The sequence below is a fragment of the Sinocyclocheilus grahami genome, unplaced genomic scaffold (genome assembly GCF_001515645.1).
Source record: "Sinocyclocheilus grahami isolate Dianchi unplaced genomic scaffold, SAMN03320097.WGS_v1.1 scaffold208.1, whole genome shotgun sequence".
Taxonomy (NCBI): Eukaryota; Metazoa; Chordata; class Actinopteri; order Cypriniformes; family Cyprinidae; genus Sinocyclocheilus; species Sinocyclocheilus grahami.
The window spans coordinates 2,052,176-2,071,228 of NW_015505387.1; the positions used below are offsets into that span (position 1 = coordinate 2,052,176).

General features: G+C 36.2%; 1 protein-coding gene across 1 annotated transcript in view; it reads right to left on the reverse strand.

The window, feature by feature from the left end:
* The window catches only part of LOC107595791 (espin-like), a 65,335-nt gene that overhangs the window by 18,718 nt on the left and 27,564 nt on the right, over positions 1-19,053 (reverse strand). Inside the window, exons 8-10 of the mRNA XM_016286318.1 lie at positions 12,311-12,472; positions 7,215-7,446; positions 1,154-1,210 (exon numbers count right to left, since the gene is read on the reverse strand). Of these exons, the coding sequence (XP_016141804.1) occupies positions 1,154-1,210; positions 7,215-7,446; positions 12,311-12,472 (451 nt within the window). The remainder of the gene's footprint in view (positions 1-1,153; positions 1,211-7,214; positions 7,447-12,310; positions 12,473-19,053) is intronic.

A 19,053-nucleotide genomic window follows, 5' to 3' on the forward strand; every position in this document is an offset into this window, starting at 1 on the left:
AAAGTGGTTTTAATTCCACATGGATTTTTATGAGGATGAGTCAACATGAAATAAAAATTCACACCATATTTACTTAATCTTATTGTGCATGGTTCACATGTGCATTGTATTTCTCAAAATTAACTTTCATCAAAATATAATAGCTTTCTCTGTGTCTCTGATGTCATCAAGCCCTCTTAGTTGTCAACCAATCACCTGGCTTCATTCTGGTATGCCACGCCCACTTTTTTACAGCCCTTTACAAAATAGAAAAGTTCTATCCTGCGGTTTTTATCGCCGTTTCACTCAGAAAACAGTGTTGGGGGTAATGTGAGTTACGTAATCAGATTACTTTTTCAGGTAACTAGTAGTATAACACATTACTTTCAAATTTACAAAAAAATATTACAAATTACGTTTTCAAAATTACTTTGTTTTCCCATTTATTCACTCCTGACTCCTCTCCTGCCCCGTGTTGAGTGAAATCGAGAGTAAGGTGCAAAGTTTCTTCCTTCAGCCTGAGGCTTATTCATTTAACTTTTGGTGTGAAAGGGCCTTTATAGTTGCCAAAAATAAAACTTTTAGGTTTTTTATTATTAAAAAATACAAAACAAGCCCAGCTTAGGAGACAAAGAGTAAAGCAAAAGTCATGTAATGCATTACTTTCCATCAAAAGTAACTAAGTAATGCAATTAGTAACTTTTAACGCAATATTGCAATGCATTACTTTCAAAAGTAACTTTCCCCAACACTGTCAGAAATACGTCAGTAAAATTGGCTGTGAATGTCATTTCATGTTGACTTCACTGTATTTGTGGATAAAGAGGTTCAACGACCTCACTCGCCGCACAATTTCATCAATCAATGTAGCTACGCTATATAAACAATCACAGCTGATGTGCCAGAGTCCCCGCAGCATCTGGGAATTCTGTGGGATGATCGCAACTGGGATCACAGAAAAATCACGCTGGGTGCTGTGGTTTCTTTGGCTATCTGAACTAGTGAGAAGTGCATGGTAATATTGAAAATACTAGATTTACTTCAGCTTGTGGTCCAGTAGCCAAATAAACGACACACTCGGTTCTCTCGATCAAGGGAAAGAGAAGAATTGGAGTAAAGAGCGAGACATAAATACAAACACACACACATAATGAGGCTGGGGGGAAATACTTACTCTTCCTCTGCCGGAGTGTTTCTGGAGCAGGGGTGACAGAGGGAGACAGATCCCCTTCTTTAGAGCGAATGCGTCATGAAAAGAGAAGAATATGGAAAGCCAGGAAGTGTCCATGCAAAGCAGAGAGAGACAGATCCAGGCAGACAGGTGTGGTGAAGACAGATGCAGACGATGAGAGGATGACAAATACAGGAAGGAAAGAGAGGAGATGAACAAACAAAAAAACCAAACACAATGAAACATAATATTGTTTTGGCAACCTGTTCGCCTCTTTATTTTTTTATTTTTAAACTTGTGGTCAAGGGTGATCTATAGGCAAGTGAGAGTCGTATACTTGCTCTGAAAATATTTGACTGAAAATGTTTATAAAATCGGTAAAAAATAGACCAAGGCAACTAAACACTAGATTTTTACGTTGTCTAAAGCAAGCACTGCTTATATAAAACTTGCCTTCAAGCTGCTTATTTAGTTGCTATGTATTTGTTATGCAGTTGCTAGGGGTGTTCCCGAGTTCTTTTAATATGTGTAGGGTATTCTAAGTGGTTGCTAGGTCATCTTGGTAGCTTCTCATGTATTCAGGACTGTTACTAGAGCGTTGCTGGGTGGTTGCTTTTTTGTGTTGTGAATGTTACAATGGAATTGCTAAGTGACAGCGAGGATGCCTTGGGTGGTTTCTAGCAGGTTGCTTACTGGCCCAAGTCATTTTTACCAGTTTTATCATTGGGTGGGTAAAAAATTGCTTAGAAAAGGACTTGCACACCTCTTCTTAACCAGTAATCTGCATTATGAGTCACGCAATAAAGTTTAATACATAGGGTTATGAGTACTACTACCGGTCAAAAGTTTGGAATATTTATTTATTTAATTTTTAAAGGCTCTTATGGTCACCAAGACTGCAATAATTTGACTAACTATACAGCAAAAACAGTCATTTTGTGAACAATTTTTATTTATTTGAATATATTTTAAAATGCAATTTACTTTTGAGATGCAAAGCTGAATTTTCATCAGCCATTAATCCAGTCTTCAGTGTCACATGATCTTTTAGTGATTATAAAATAATGTTTTAATAAATAAATATTTTAATTATATATATATATATACATTTTTTTTTAATATATAAATGTTTTCTTTAAAAAAAACTAACACTAGCTTGCTCTATTCTTTTTCTATTCTATCTGTTTTCTTTTTATTTATTATATAATAAATATAAAAAAAACCTTGCTACGTGTACTGAGCTAACTGAGACTTGTTATAGCACTTGCGTATCATTGCTCTTTTGTTGATTTTGATTGCTTCCATTGTCCTCATTTGTAAGTCGCTTTGGATAAAAGCATCTGCTAAATGACTAAATGTAAATGTAAATAAATAAAACTTTTGACTGGTAGTGTATATGCAATACTAATAGTGATGCTTGTCTCAGCAAACAGCACTTACTGGATCTATCTTTATCATCTTAGCTGCCTTATATATGATGATTGAATTAAGAGATTCTTGATTTCACCTTAAAACCTTAAAACATCAATTTTTGCAAGAGAAAAAGGAAATCAGTTGGCCAGCTAGAAAGTGTTGGGCTTTCTGTTTGTGTATTATTTGCAGGCCACAACAAATGTGCAATAGGACACATTTCCACAATTCCACAGCCAGCGCTACATTTCCCTGAAGTAACACTGAATTGTTCAACACATCACAGATATTGTCTTGTCCCGAAGACATGTCAAGTATCCCTTGGAGGAACAACAATTAAGTAAATGGCAGAACACAAAACCGATTCAAAGTAACAATAGCCCATGCGCATTAATTCGTAAACAGACTTTGGAAGGAGCAGGCCGCCAGATCTCACGTTAACAGGCTGGAACTTTGTGAGATTTACCCTGTGGCTGCAGGGCGGTCCTGGGGCTCGGTCCCCTTAAATATATATACAGTATATACAGTGGGTATGGAAAGTATTCAGACCCCCTTACATTTTTCACTCTTTGTTATATTGCAGCCATTTGCTAAAATCATTTAAGTAAATTTTTTTTCCTCATTAATGTACACACAGCACCCCATATTGACAGAAAAACACAGAATTGTTGACATTTTTGCAGATTTATTAAAAAAGAAAAACTGAAATATCACATGGTCCTAAGTATTCAGACCCTTTGCTCAGTATTTAGTAGAAGCACCCTTTTGATCTAATACAGCCATGAGTCTTTTTGGGAAAGATGCAACAAGTTTTGCACACCTGGATTTGGGGATCCTCTGCCATCCCTCCTTGCAGATCCTCTCCAGTTCGGTCAGGTTGGATGGTAATATTAAATTCACATTAAATACTAAGTCAGTCGTATTAAAAATATTTGGTGGTATGACACCCATATCTGGTATATTTAAGTAAAAAGACTTCGTTTAAGTACCAGTTTTTATGCAAAGTTAATAGATTACACTATTAGGCTACTTTGCCCATCGCGAATTATAGATCAACAAACATAATCTATAAAGGTGCAAAATGCATTTACTTACACATATTTGAGAATCGAGATATTTCATGATATATGTTGGGAATATTTTGAATAAAAATAAAAAATCATTAATCCCTGCTGAAAAAAACAATAAACACCATTACAAAATTTGTAATGGTTTTACTGGTTATAATGGGACTTGTATTAGTTTTAATGGAACCTGTAATGAACCCTGTGGGTCTCTACTGCTAATTGGTCACCTTCTATTGGTGGCTTGTTAAAACCAATAAATCCTAATGGAATATGTCCCAAAACACACCACAGAAAAAAAAAATTTAATGGTTAAAAGTTGATGGTTTGTAATGTTTGTGATGGTATTTGTAGTGGAAATATTAACATTTTCTGTGATGGTTTTATTGGGTTTTTTTCCAGTAGGGATATAAGCCTATATCAGTTATACAGTGGTATTGAGGCTGTTGTGTGTCACATGACAAGCATGAGAGCCCCCCCTTCACTCGAGCCCCCTCAAAAATAATGAGTGCATGATGCCCCTGACACTACAATACAAAATTATTTGTCAAATAAATGAAACATGATGAAACATTCATTTTAGTTGAAATTGTTATAGATTAGTTCTAGGGATCGCAGTAATACCTGACATGGTGAAAAATGACTGAATGAATAATACTGAAAGTAGGTTAAGATGAAATTTAAAATTGTGTCCCTAAAAGCACAAGTGGCCCCTGTCTGGGCCCCAGTTACTGGTCTAGAACCACCCCTAAGACTTCCATCTTGTGCTTGCGGAGAGCCCTTGGTGATACTGAGAGTTGGACTGAACATGGACAGGTCTACTGATATCCACAACATCTGCTTTAAATAAACGGTTTAGGATTGCAGACTAAACAGCATGAATATTTTACATTGGATGTTAGATTGGTTGCACATTCACCCATGACTGAAGATCTAAGCAAATACTGATACATAAACCGAAGTTTGACACCAATGCACTCACACCATTCATGTGAAATATTTTCTTATTACATATTTAGATACTTTAAATAAAGGGATATTCTCTGTTAGGTACAATTTACAATCTGACAACATCTGAGACATACTGTCATATTACCACATACAATCATTCAATTCCCGATGTTTGACTTTAGATGATTGCATTATTACTTGAGAATGTCTTCGAAGGACTGTTTTTAGTCCAAACTATTTTCTGTGGTAAAAATGTCAAAGATGCTATCAATAGTATTTAACCGAAATTGAGCTTGTATTTAGTATTTAGCTTTAGTATTTAACAAAAGTACATCCTGGATTTTGCATGCTGGGCACAATTAGATTCCTTTAGGAAGTTTTAACTGTACTTAATAAGGCCGTCTTGTTCCTCTGTGTTTTAAATCTTGGCCTAATGGATCATCAGGTGCTTATGAAGTTTGTTTGCACTTTTGAGAGCTTTTAAAGGCTTGCATGCATGAAAATTGTACAAGGGTCAATTGACTTTTAAATACCAGGTTTCAAAATATCTACTGGCTTTTATTCAAAAAAGTTGAAAGTAAAGTATCATGTACACTACCGGTCTAGTGTCTTTGCTTATTATTTGATTGAAAATACATTCAAAACAGTAAATATTGTTACATATTTAAAATAACTGTTTTCTAATTAAAATTATATATAAAACTTTACTCCTGTGATCAAAGCTGAATTTTCAGCATCATTACTGCAGTCTTCAGTGTCACATGATCCTTCAGAAATCATTCTAATATGCTGATTTGCTGCTCAAGAAAACATTTCTGATTATTATCGGTGCTGAAAACATTTTTTTGCTGCTTAATTTTTTTGTGGAAACTTTGGGATAAGTAGGTGTTCTTTTGAAATTTCTATCCATCAAAGAACTTTAAAAAAATAGTATCAGAAAAATATTAGGCAGCAAAAACGGTTTACATTATTAATCACTGAGCGCCAATCATGTTTATACGTAGGAATTAATACGTAACATTTACAAGCACAAAACGTACACTTTTGTACGTTTTTATTCATGCTAAAATGTACAATTTAGACGTATTTCAACGTTTAAAACGTACAAATCGCTACGTATTTTTAGCTAAAAAACGTAAAAATATTTACGTATCTTTTATATCATTTAGATATTCGTATCAATGCATTTTTATCATTTTATCAATAAGCGATTTAGATTTTTAGACCCCTTAACCTGCCCCCAAACCTAAACCTACCCATTTTATAGCGAATATGCATTTTTATAATTTTATTAATTGTCAGTTTTGTACGTTTAAATGCTGAAAATACGTAAGTATTTGTACGTTTAGAGGCTGAAAATACGTCAGTATTGTACGATTTAGTGCCTGTAAAAACGTAAGTAAATGTACGTTTTATAGAACCACATTTTACGTAAAATACATACGAATTATCATGAGATCACGTTGGTAATTGACAATAATTGAGCACCAAATCAGCATATTAGAATGATTTCTGAAGGATCATGTGACACTGAAGACTGGAGTAATGATGCTGAAAATTCAGCTTTACATCACAGGAATAAATTGCATTTTATAAAATATTTATTTTAAATTGTAAACATATTTCACAATATTACATAAGAAACTTCTTTCAAAAACATAAAAAAATATATTAATTATTCCAAACTTTTGACCGGTAATGTATTGTGCACAATCTGTCAATGCAGTGGCATAACAGGGATGTATCTGTCCTCACTTTGTGACACTAATACTCTGCCCTCCAGCGATAGGAGAAGATTAGAGGGGTCATACTATGAACAAAGAGTCAAACGAGTGAAAGGGTTGAACGCATAACCCCTAAGCATTGTTTCACAGATGAAGAGGTCAGTCGATTATAACTTAAGGCCTTTACAAGTCTTAAGTGGTGTTCACATTGCCAGCGGTTAAATTCATAAAGGTCAGGCCAAATCTCTGTGCTGTTAGGCTAGCAGGTGTTTCTCCATCAGCGTATCCAACTGTATCAGGTGGCAGATCACTGTCTACACTCCCGTCAGTAGATGCCACACTGCATCGCTGCTCATTATGCAACCTGATTTGCATAAAGCTGAGCCGTGGTCAACTTTGTTGCATCGCAAATGGTTGATGTCGATCACGCCACCTCAAATCGCTAACTCTCTCCCTAAAAGGGTGGTTTTAAAAAATAGTCAGTTACTTATTCCTATCTTTTGCTGTAGTGCGTCAGTAGGAAATATCAGTTTAATTGTAAAAATCCAGTGAGATTTGTGTCTGACAACATCTGACAATCTCACTGGATTATTACAATTAATGGCAAAACGAATGTTTGTAAATGTAAACTGATATTTCCTACTGACACACTACAGCAAAAGATAGAAATAACTGACTTAAAACCATGTTTTAGCTGGTGAAGATACTAGTGTTCTAATCATTTTTGCCACCACTGTAACTGCAACAGCGGGCTTGTGTTGTGCTTTCACATTCACACTATTTTGTTACGTGGTGTGAAATATGCAATGAAAATTAATTTCAATGCACGACTTCTTTAAATGCTTCATACTGTCATTTGCCTAGAGAGTGCAAAAGATGTGCTTAAGCAGAATATTGTGGGTGATCAGTACTCACTGCTGGAGGAGGAAGACATGCGGCGCTGGGCAGGGGCCGGTGCGGTGGTGCTGGGTGGAGGAGGAGGAGGGGGCCGCTCTGATGGAAGAGGTGGAGGAGGAGGTGGAGTCGGGATGAAGGTGCTGGCGGGTGGGGGAGGAGGTGGAGGAGGAAGGGGCAGATCCTCTGTGTTTCCCGTTCCGTTCTCAGGAGCAGGCGCTGTGTCTGCTGCTTCCTCCAACAGTGCAGAACCCTGTCGAGAGAACAGGTAAGAGTGCAGCAGATTTCGATGTTTAAATATTTACTACTGGTTTTCTAACAGATGACCCAAAAATTAAAATGCTCACATCATGCAATCCTGGATGCTTATGACTTTCTTTCTTCTGATAAACACCATTTGTACAAAAAGAACCTCTCTGTGAGTCCACATATTGCAAGTGAAAAACACATACAGCCATGACAGTGTGACAATAATATGACCCCAGTACACTCTAAAAAATGCTGGGTTAAATACAACCCATTGCTGGGTAAAATAGGGAGAAACCCAGCAATTGGGTTGTTTTGACCCAGCGGTTGGGTTACTACCCAGAAGGTTGGGTTAAACATTTAACCCAACTGCTGGGTCAAAACAGTCCAATTGCTGGGTTTCTCCCTATTTTACCCAGCACTGGTTTGTATTTAACCCAGCATTTTTTAGAGTGTAGATGAATCAATGTTTTTTAGAGTGAAACAAGAAGTGTGTGTAAGAAAAACACAAATATTATAAACTTCGAATATACTTTTCCACTATAAATCATCAATTCATCAATTTATGTCAAGCTTCATAACATGTATACACTCTTAAAAATGCTGGGTTGTTTCAACCCAACTTTGGGTCAAATATGGACTAACCCAACTTTTGGGTTAAAAATTTAAATAAAATTTTTAACCCAAAAGTTGGGTTAGTCCATATTTGACCCAAAGTTGGGTTGAAACAACCCAGCATTTTTAAGAGTGATGCATTTACTTCAAACACACACTAGATCCTCTCTTGAATGTGCATATGAAGTATGTCCGGAAGCAATTAATTTTTTTATACACACCTATAATTTCGCTTCCGAAGACACTGATTCATCCCCCGCGGTTGTCCTGATGTCTGTGTGTGCTTTTTGAAGCACCAACATTCTGGTGCCTATTCACTTGCATTATATATGGATTTATTTAAAATGTTAACCCAACAGCTGGGTTAGTCCATATTTGACCCAAAGTTGGGTTGAAACAACCCAGCATTTTTAAGAGTGATGCATTTACTTCAAACACACACTAGATCCTCTCTTGAATGTGCATATGAAGTATGTCCGGAAGCAATTAATTTTTTTATACACACCTATAATTTCGCTTCCGAAGACACTGATTCATCCCCCGCGGTTGTCCTGATGTCTGTGTGTGCTTTTTGAAGCACCAACATTCTGGTGCCTATTCACTTGCATTATATATGGATGCACAGATACATATTATTTAGCTAAAAATTAGTTTTTTTAAAAGTCATATATATATAGATAGATCACTGTAAGATCTTCTGAAAAGTGTAAACACTGACATACACTGGTTTTGTGGAAGGAATATTTGTTTGTCCAATCAGTGGTTGATTGGGCAAAATGTTTGAGAAACTTGTTAAATAAAAAGCATTACTTTTTGCATTTTGATGGCACGACTGGCATAAAAGACAATCACTATATATATATATATTTTTTTTTATAAAGCCAAAATTGAAAGGCCTCTAAATGATCAACATAATTAAGACTTTGCTGAAAAGCCTGTTGTATGCAATCTTCTGCACGCTTTTTGACCACAGATTGATTGATCAAATTAATAGAATAATCATGATTATCAAACATAATACATCAGGTTTTTGAAGGATGTTTATTTGTTCATCTCTCAATCATATTGCATGTGTTTTGCTGCCCACAATAAAATCTACAGAGCTTTTATCATAAAACTAAACATTTAAATATCTTACTGGGAGATACAGAGTGACAATTGACATTTCTAGGCATTTTATTTCAAATAGTCTGTTATAAAGATCTCATTGATTTACAAGTTATCAGAATTTCACCTTAACTTTTTAGTTATATTAATATCAGCAACTGCTCCAAATTGCATATTTTTGCTCATTTTAGTCCTCTGAATATGCAAATGTGATTTTTTTTTTAAATATCTAGTTAGTCTAAAAGCTCAATAAACTGTTCCATTCCAAAAATTAAATAGATTTCTTTCTGATAATTATTTCATATGTCAGGTTTTACAGGCATAAAGGTCCATTTAAACATTTAATCACATTTTGGACACTAAAATGGTCATAGGCAGAATAACATTACAAATACACTTCCCCAAAACACTTAATCTGACCAACATGCCTCCCACTGTGCCCCACCATATGCATTGCAGCTGGTAATGAATACATAAATAGATCTAATTGAGTGGTTTGCTGGAATGAAAGGACATCTGCTAAGCTAAGAGCCACAATCCTTCACACTCAGCATCTCCAGAGACCACCCCTACAACTGACGCAGTGTAAACAAGCCCTGACCTTTCACCCCACGCACCCCCGCCTCCTGGACGCGTGCCACACACGTGCCCCTTATCCCCTCCTCATCATCACTGTCTCCAGCATATGGTGCATTTCATGTCGCACACATGTCCGTGTTAATGGGTCATTACCCAGAGGGACATGTGGAGCGCCATCTGGTTCAATCAAGTGGCCAGACGCCCCACTGGGCATCTAATTGGCTCAATGAAGATTAGATGTGATAGCAGAAAGGGGCCATATGAAATGCTGATATGTATTCTAGATCACATTGTGCGTGTTCATCACAGCGGTAAATGTTATGGCTCTGGAGAATTAATGGAGCTCTTCTTTATTCAAGTAACAAATTTGTCTCAAATGTGTTGCAAATATTTCTCATAAAAAATAGGATGCAAATGAGACAGTTGTTGACATACAAATTAGCACAGATCGGATAATGGATTTCTAAGTTAAGTGTCTCAGATGTTTCTCCTTATATTCCTTAGGATTACTTCAAGTCAAGTCACCGTTATTTAGATAGCACTTTTTACCTTCTTTTTGTTTGCAAAACAGCTTTGTGTCAAAGTAAATCTTCAAATAGACAGAAACAAGACATTTTTGTCATTACTTAGCCTCATGTTGTTACACTAAAAAATAAAATGTTAAAGGACTTACTTTGAAACAATTTTTACTCTGAAATTGCTAGTTTATTTCACAAATAATTACAAAGAAATGACAAGTAACAGTGAATGAATGAAATAAAAAAAAAAATTTAAGTAAAAAGCCTGAAATAGTCTTTTCTTGTAACACATACTCCCACTCTTTTATTTGCAACTTAAGTAGATTGTAGAAACTTTTGGCACCAGTGGTCTCTATCATCTTCTTACAGTATAGGCTTATGATGTTTTTGAGAAACATGAGTATGACTTTCTTTCTTGCATGGAACACAGAGGTTTAGTAGAATGTCCTAGCTGCTATTTTCCAAATAATATAAATATACAGGGACCAGGAATGTATTTGGTCACCATTCACTTTTAAAGGGAAAACAGCAGCTTGGACATTTTTCTAGATAACTCCTTTTGTGTTCCATGGAAGAAAGAAAGTCATAAAGGTTTGATATAATGGGGTTGAGTACAGTATGACAGAATTTGGTAACACTTAAGTACAGGGACCAATTCTCACTATTGACTAGTTTATTATTAACATATTGACTGTTTATTAGTACTTATAAAGCACATATTCTGCATGACCATATTCTACACCCCTAATCCTACCCAATACCAGCAAATTAGGAGTTTACTGAGGCAAAAGTCGTAGTTAATGGTTTGTTAATGGTGAGAATTGGACCTTAAAATAAAGTGTGACCCAGAATTTTCATTTTTGTGTGAACCACTCTTATATAAAAAAAGGAAAACCAAATTTGTTATCCAATCAATCTTTGTAGTCTAGAAGAAAAAACAATGCTATGTTAAAAATATATTCTTTCCCAAAGTATTCTGTCCTATGAGTCAAACTGCAGTTATAATAAGAGAAATCTGTGCTAGTAAATGGACAGTTCAAACACAATACTGCTAGATCCCAGCTGTCAGACTTACATAACACAACAAAGAAAAGACTGAGCACTGTTTACCCAGCAGCCCAATAAATGCTGAACTGCAGTGCTAACATGGCTGCCACACCTTGCATGGATTTGTGTTGTAATGTGACAGGTGAGGGAGTGAAGCTAGCTTGATTCAGACTGAAGAGAGCTGGCTGTCCCAGAAACAACTGCTTTCTGTTTGGTAACCATACTATTGATGGTCCCCATTGACTCCCATATTATGAAAAAAAAATACTGTGGAAGTCAATTGGGAACATTAACTGTTTGGTTACCCACATTCTTCAAATTGTCTTTCATGTTCCACAGAAGAGAGACACTTTTGGAACATTTCGAGGCGGAGTAAATTAAACTTTCTTTATTGGCTGAACTATCCCTATATATATATATATATATATATACCTCTGTATAGCTGAGATCACTAAAAACACCATTCCAAAATTCATACTTATGATGCACCAGCATATTGATAACTGTATGGATTCATACTTTGCACTGGAATTGGAGATACACAACCAGTCAAAAGTTTTTGAACAGTAAGATTTTTAATGTTTTTTTAAAAAGAATTCTCTTCTGCTCACCAATTCTGCATTTATTTGATCCAAAGTACAGCAATACAGTAAAATGTTGACATATTTTTACTATTCAAATAACTGTTTTCTATTTGAATATATTTTAAAATGTAATTTTATTCCTGTGATCAAAGCTGTATTTTTAGCATCATGACTCTTCAGTGTCACATGATCCTTCAGAAATCATTCTAATATGCTGATTTGCTGCTCAGGAATTATTATTATTATTAATTATATTCAAATAGATAACAGTTATTTTAAATAGTACAAATATTTCAAAATTGTACTGTTTTTGCTGTACTTTGGATCCAATCAATGCAGGCTTGGTGAGCAGAAGAGACTTCTTTAAGAAACATGTAAAAATATTACCGTACATGACCATGAAACAGAATCTGAGGTTTACCTCCTCGTTGGGTGCCATGGCTCTGTTGGGGTGCTGGTCTGCGGTATCGCTACCCAGGGTTTTGTAGTAATCCCCAGTGCTGGGCTGCTTGCTGAAGCTTCGGGACTTTCGATTAGAGTCGACTCTTCGAAGCCTTTCGTGGCCCTCGCCAGGATTCAGCTGCTGGAGAAATGAGCAGCACATGTTTATAGTAATAGAAACAACATGAACATGCTTGAGTTTACCAATCAGCCATTTAAAAACTTTTATTGATCAACCACTTCATCTCATCTGCAGCCCTCATCAGTGGTATTAGCTGTAAAACCCAACAAGAAATTGCCTTAAAACATTTAAGCTTAAAAAACAATATTTATGAGTGCTGTGAATTTATTTCAGGAGTTCACTAACAGTAGTATTTTTCAAAATTAATTTACGCTATGAACTGTACTCAAATATAAAACTAAAATTTGAACTGAAATTGAACTGAACTAAGCAAAAACATCATTAAAATTAGAGACATCAAATTAACTTGCAGTGGGTGTTGCAGTTCATCAGTCCAAAAGAAATTAATTAAAGCGCATCCATCCATAATAAAAAGTGCCTCACATGGCTCTGGGGGTGAACAAAGGCCTCCTGTAGCGAATCGATGCATATTTGTAAGAAAAGTAACCATTTTTCTTCTTCTTAATGTTTAACGGCGGTTGGCATCCAGTGTAATTGGTGCATTACAATAACCATATTTAAAGCGTAATAATCAATTTAATCTAGCTTGTGCTCACTGTTGTACACGGAAGCAGCTCTGGGCGGATGACGTAGGATGTCGGCGTTGTGCAACGGTCACGAATTAGAAGTACAAATCGAGGATTTGTAAAAAAGAATGTCAGAGGATTTCGATATAAGCCAAGAGGAGACTGGTTTTCCTTTGCTAAAGTAAGGAAACGTTGCTTCCTTTGATCCTGTTAACAAATGTTGGTTTTCAAGAGACTCACCGGCACATGCGCAAGGCTGAACTCATACGTCATCCACCCAGAGCTGCTGCCGTGTAGGACTGTTGGCGCAAGCTACATTAAAGTGATTATTACGTTTTGAATATGGATATTTTTCTTACACAAACGCATCGATTCGCTACAGGACGCCTTTGTTCACCCCCAGGAGCCGTGTGAGGCACTTTTTATTATGGATGGATGGGCTTTATTTCACTTCTTTTGGACTGATGAACTGCAACACCCGCTGAGTGCCATTAAACAGCTTGAAAGATCAAAGACCATTTTTAATATAACTCCGATTGGATTCATCTGAAAGAAGGAAGTCAAATACGCCTAGGATCGAGTAAATAATGGGCTAATTTTCATTTTTGGGTGAACTATCCCTTTAATATAACGAGCAAAAAGATTATCACAACATTGGTATGTGTACAGATATTGTGTTTTATATAAAGCAGCATGCAGTATGAATAAAGTCATGTTTTTGGCCCATCTTTGACCTAACCACAGGCACTAATCTTCAGTGCAATGATAACCTTCAAAACTTTAACACAGCAGAAGCAACTTTAAATCCTGACAAAACAGAACATTATCACTTACACTCACACATTTTTATTTATATGATTCTTGTGTAAAAACACATTTCATAACACTCCATTTTAACATTTACTCTCCTCATTAGGGTTGCAAAAAGGTGGACAATTTTCCAGGATTTTTTGGAATATTCCAGGGATTTTTTTTGGAAATGTTCCACCCCTTTGCAACCCTACTCCTTATACAGTCTAAAGCAAAGCATGATGGGAACTAGGTAAACTGTTTTAATTATTTAATTTATTATTATTATTATTATTTTACAGTGGGCATGGTGGAATAGGTAAACAAAAAACTATGGTTTTATTTTCAGTACTTTATTAGCTTAGAAAAACAGAAATATATTAAACATTTTATTGAATATATTAAATACATGAAAATATACTAGAACATGGGGAGGTGACAAATAATGTCTATGAACTGTTTTACCAACATCACAATTTTAGCTTTAAATTCTTATATATGTCAGGGAGTCTATATTTTAGACATCTAATGACTATTTTACACCATCAATTTGTAGCAAATACATGATGTAGTCTCTCAAATATTATGTGCTTATAAAAATAAAACAAAACAACTATGAATTGTTATAATACAGGAAATGTTTAACATAGTTCTAGATTAATTATAGCATGTCACACTGAGGAAACTATTGTCACTGAAATGTCATGTCGCCTTCACATATTTGAATACTGTCCTCCTGCCCACACACACGCCATAAAAAAAGTGGTTATATTGAGTTTTTATGAGATGGGCATTAGAAATGTCAGTGTGAAATTTGTCATATAATTTGTCAGGCAAAATTCTCCTTCACTGTTTGAAAATGGAACAAACCACTGCTATTTTTTAAACACAATTCTAGGACAAGAAGAAATCTGAATTTTCATCCCATATTGTTTCAGGCAATCCTTAATCCATTAAGCCACAAAAACTCTTAATAATTCCTATTGTGTTCATGTGGCAAAGCCTAACGTGACTCCAGCAGATTTGCCTGAAAACAAAAAGACTTTTCATGGCACAAAAGCTGAACTTAACATAGATTTCTAAGCTTCACAGAGGCAAATAACACAGCAGGCTACAAGAGAGACCGGCTGACCCCTTGAAAGCTGTTTCAGTGTCAATGCACCGAATGGTTTCACTTTCTGCAGCCGTCACTCACTTGTGTATGATATTGAATCTTCATCACTGATCTAAAACCAGTTTTATCCACCTGCCTTTAGGAGTACGGAAATGTCATTACAGCAATCACGGATGCGGTTTCGAGAGTTTCTAGAAATTTCCAACACAAAAAAGGTAATGCTTGGTTTTCCTGTTCTTAAGATTTTCCTAATGCAAAGTCTTTGAATTTGCATAGTAATCAACCTTATGCAATGCAATTCTAAAACAAATAAAGTCGCAGGATAGTGAAGCAAAGCAACAAATGTGAGCTGTTAATAAGCTGTTTAATGTGATACTGTCATTAAAAAAAAAAAAAAAAATGATGGTACCTTTCGTATAATAAATAACAAAACAATCCATTTCGGTCAAACAAAAGCAATATTGATTTCTATATTGATATCGATCTCTATCTGAAAGCAAATACACCCAATAAAAAAAACAACCATGACAAAGAATTAGAATTCTGTCATCTGTGGCTTTTTATTTCTCACGCCGGCCCTGAGGATGGTATTATCCATTCATGTCCTTCCAGCATCCAATTTGCATTGTTGTCTAAAGCACTGTCCTCCCTGCAGAGTTACTCCCAGTGTAACTCGAGTCAGCCCAGTGCAGATGGTTTGATTATCATACCTCAGGGAAATCGCTGCTTGAAAGGCTAGCTGACCTCTATACAATGTGGATGGACCTGAGCCTATTTCAAACCTGCTGAATTTTTCATCACCAGTCACCAATACGTATTCTTCAGGCTTCTGCATCGTGCAGCGACTCATCTAAAGATCTAAAGCATGTTCAGTAACGTTAGCTGAAGCTCACTTGAGTGAAGAACATGAATGCAGTGCTGTTCATGCATTTGAATGTTTATCTGATTCTGCATGCAATGCATTTGAAAGGTTTTCTAGGTTATCACAGTAGACAAGCAACCCGAGGCTACTGATCTTACGTAACTCAACACAAATAATAAACACACAGCCGTTGCATAGACAATTATATAATTTCACACAAAGCTGAAGTATCACAAGTCAACCAAACCAGCAGTTTTAACTCCTACTGCCATTACTACTTCTTCATCACAAAATAACACTGAATTGCAGTCTTACCCTTTCCGACTGCCCTTATTTCTTCCTACAGTGCTGTCACCCTACGCAAAGCTTTAAACCGAGAGCCGGTAGATGCTCAGGTGTCACTAGATCTCCATTCTGCTGTGCCTCATTCTACCTGATGCTCGCTTTGCCTTTCCCCGCCCCTCAGCCTCCCACCAAACAATCACGTCTCAGAGCGATGACTTCACTGCTCACCTGTTATCCAACCACAGGTCACAGTGCTCGTGGTCTCTTATGCAAAGCATTGTGACACAGTGGCCAAGCATGGCCGCTCCGGCTCGGCTTTCTCACCGGTAAAAGGATTGCATTATGCACACCGGCCACCAAAGAGAATCTGATTACAAATAAACGCGTTCAAAGGTAGCTGATTTATGGAAATAGCAAGCGGCAGTGTGTGATAAGACTGCAGCAGAGCCGTGTGGATTCAAAATGAAACGCAATGTGACTCTGCTGTTAAAGTGTATCAGAGTTATGTCAAATGAAGAACATTACATTTAAACCCAAGAGAGAATCCAGGTGGACTTGTATAGCATTCCAGTGTATGTGGAGCGAATCATAGCCTAATATGGGCCTGAGTTAGTAAATGGTGTGGTATTCAAATACATTAGAGCTCTATAAACAAACTAACCTTAAGTGAGCCGAACTAGACTTAACACAACCCAGAAATGTGCCAGTATGCGGCTGCTATGCATACTTATGTTACCATGGTACCCAAGAAAGAGGATGTTTTTCCTTGAGCACACAGTGTTTCTTTCAATGTTCTACCTTCTAAATAATGATACAGTCAATATTTGAGGGAGAATAAACAGCCTATATTATATTTCTCTCTGCATATATGAGTTTTACGCCTCTTCATGTAACATGAGCATAACAGATCTTTGTATTTCATTATATATTTTTTGTATCTATGTTGATGACAGCACAGATCATCTGATGAGAAAAATTTTCAAATTGAAATCTTTGGCATCTTGGAAAATTTGTGTGACATTGTTGAGATCTCTTATAAGACTAAAGATGCTAAACACTCTCTTTGCTCTGCATTTAATCCTATTGTGGTCTCAAATGAGATGAAGAAATCTCTCAATTTATTAAAAAAATTATAATAATAAAATTCAAACTGTGATGCGCTTGCACCACCTGAAAAGAAAGCACATATAATCTGTTAAACTAGTGTTTGATTGACAGCTCTAAATCCCGCCTCACATTCAGTCCCACCCAACTGCATCAGCTGCTCTGCAGCCTAAAGTCTTTGACCATAAAAGGAAAAGCAGACTGCATATGGTTTGAGGCGATAGAGTCTAGTAGTTTTCTTCATTACTTATTGAAGTATTTATTTTCATTAGAAGTTGTATGTATTTCAGCTCATTAAAGTTCATTATGGACTGGATTAAGTCAGTCTAGGTCATATAATATCACTATAATGCACTTATACACTGTAAAAAAAATAAAATAAAAGCTACTACATATTTTTCAGTTTACAGGACTTTTGAGTAACACAAAGACACACGTACACTATATGTATAAATTTGCACTTGCCATGATGAATTATAGGTCGAATCAGGTATTTTGCATTTAGTGAACGGACAAATTTAAACTGGCAAAACAAAGTAGTGTTACTTACAATTATGAAGACAGTAGTTGAAAGATCTTTCAGAAAAATCTGCATTATGTTGCCTTGATGTTTTTAACTTTTCAACCATATCTATTTAACATTGCATTCAAATAGAGGTCCAAGGCATTTCAAAGGGTTTAGCAGAAATACAGGTTGTAAATTATGTTTTGAGTCTATATGTTCATAAATATGAATATTTTAACATTTATTCCAGTGTATTGTCCATAGACTGGTGCACAGTAGTGCATGACTGTCTTTTTTTTTTACAGGTACTGAGATCTGAGGGATATATTTGTATTTGCATCTGTGCCATTATGATAATGATCATCTGCTAAAAAGTGGGGGATTTTCTAAAGTGGCCAGACTCAACACTGTGTCTCAGTGGAAGACATACTGTCTGAGAGAAGACATTGTGTCATTTTGGGGGTCAGAGTTCATGGACAGGGTCTAGCTGAATGTTTCATTACGCCTTGAATAACGTAATAATGAATGACAAAACTTTACCTGCACTGCTTAAGTGCTTCAAATTGGAGAGCTGAATTCATCATAAAATGTGTGGCGAAGCAAGCCAATGAAAATGAATCAAAATTACATTCAGACACATCAAGATATTTTGGGGGCCTCTGAATTCTTATATTAATTGCATACTAAGTGAAGTGTTAAATTCTGCTGTGTTTCTCATCAGTTAGTCCAGCAACCATCCAAACAAGTTTTGATGGGAAGATCTGCGCTACTACTTCAAATACTTAACATGCAAACATAGAAGACAAAAAGTGCATTATCTGCTCTTCATACTCCAACAATAGTACTGCAACACAGCTGAACTCCCTGTAATGATCAGAAAATGTGTGTGTTGGGATGTGCTGGCAGCTTCTGACAGTTTAATTAGTTAAATTAATGTCAAGTCCATCATGCAGCACATCATTAGAGCTTTTGGGAGGTCAGCTCGGCTAATGGAAGCCCTCATTAACGGGAACACAAAAGTAGCATTGTGTTTTTGTCTATATGAGTGTGTGAATCCATTCCGTGTGTGTGCACCTGCTCTGGGCTTTGATTAGCGAGCACAGGGCTGTTTTTTAATGCACAGATTGAGGTTTGTTGGCCAGACAACAGAAGATACATTGCTAGTCTGATTCTTTCTAATGGCCACTGTGCACCACTGTGTTATTTATGAGAAACCGCTGTGATTACGTTCATGTACGATTGATTAGACCATATTGTGCTGCTTTACTGTCAAAGCTAACCGAGGTGTTATTTTACACCTACATATGTATTCCATGCCAATTAAAAAAGGATGAGCTGACGGTAAGTGTGTGTTAA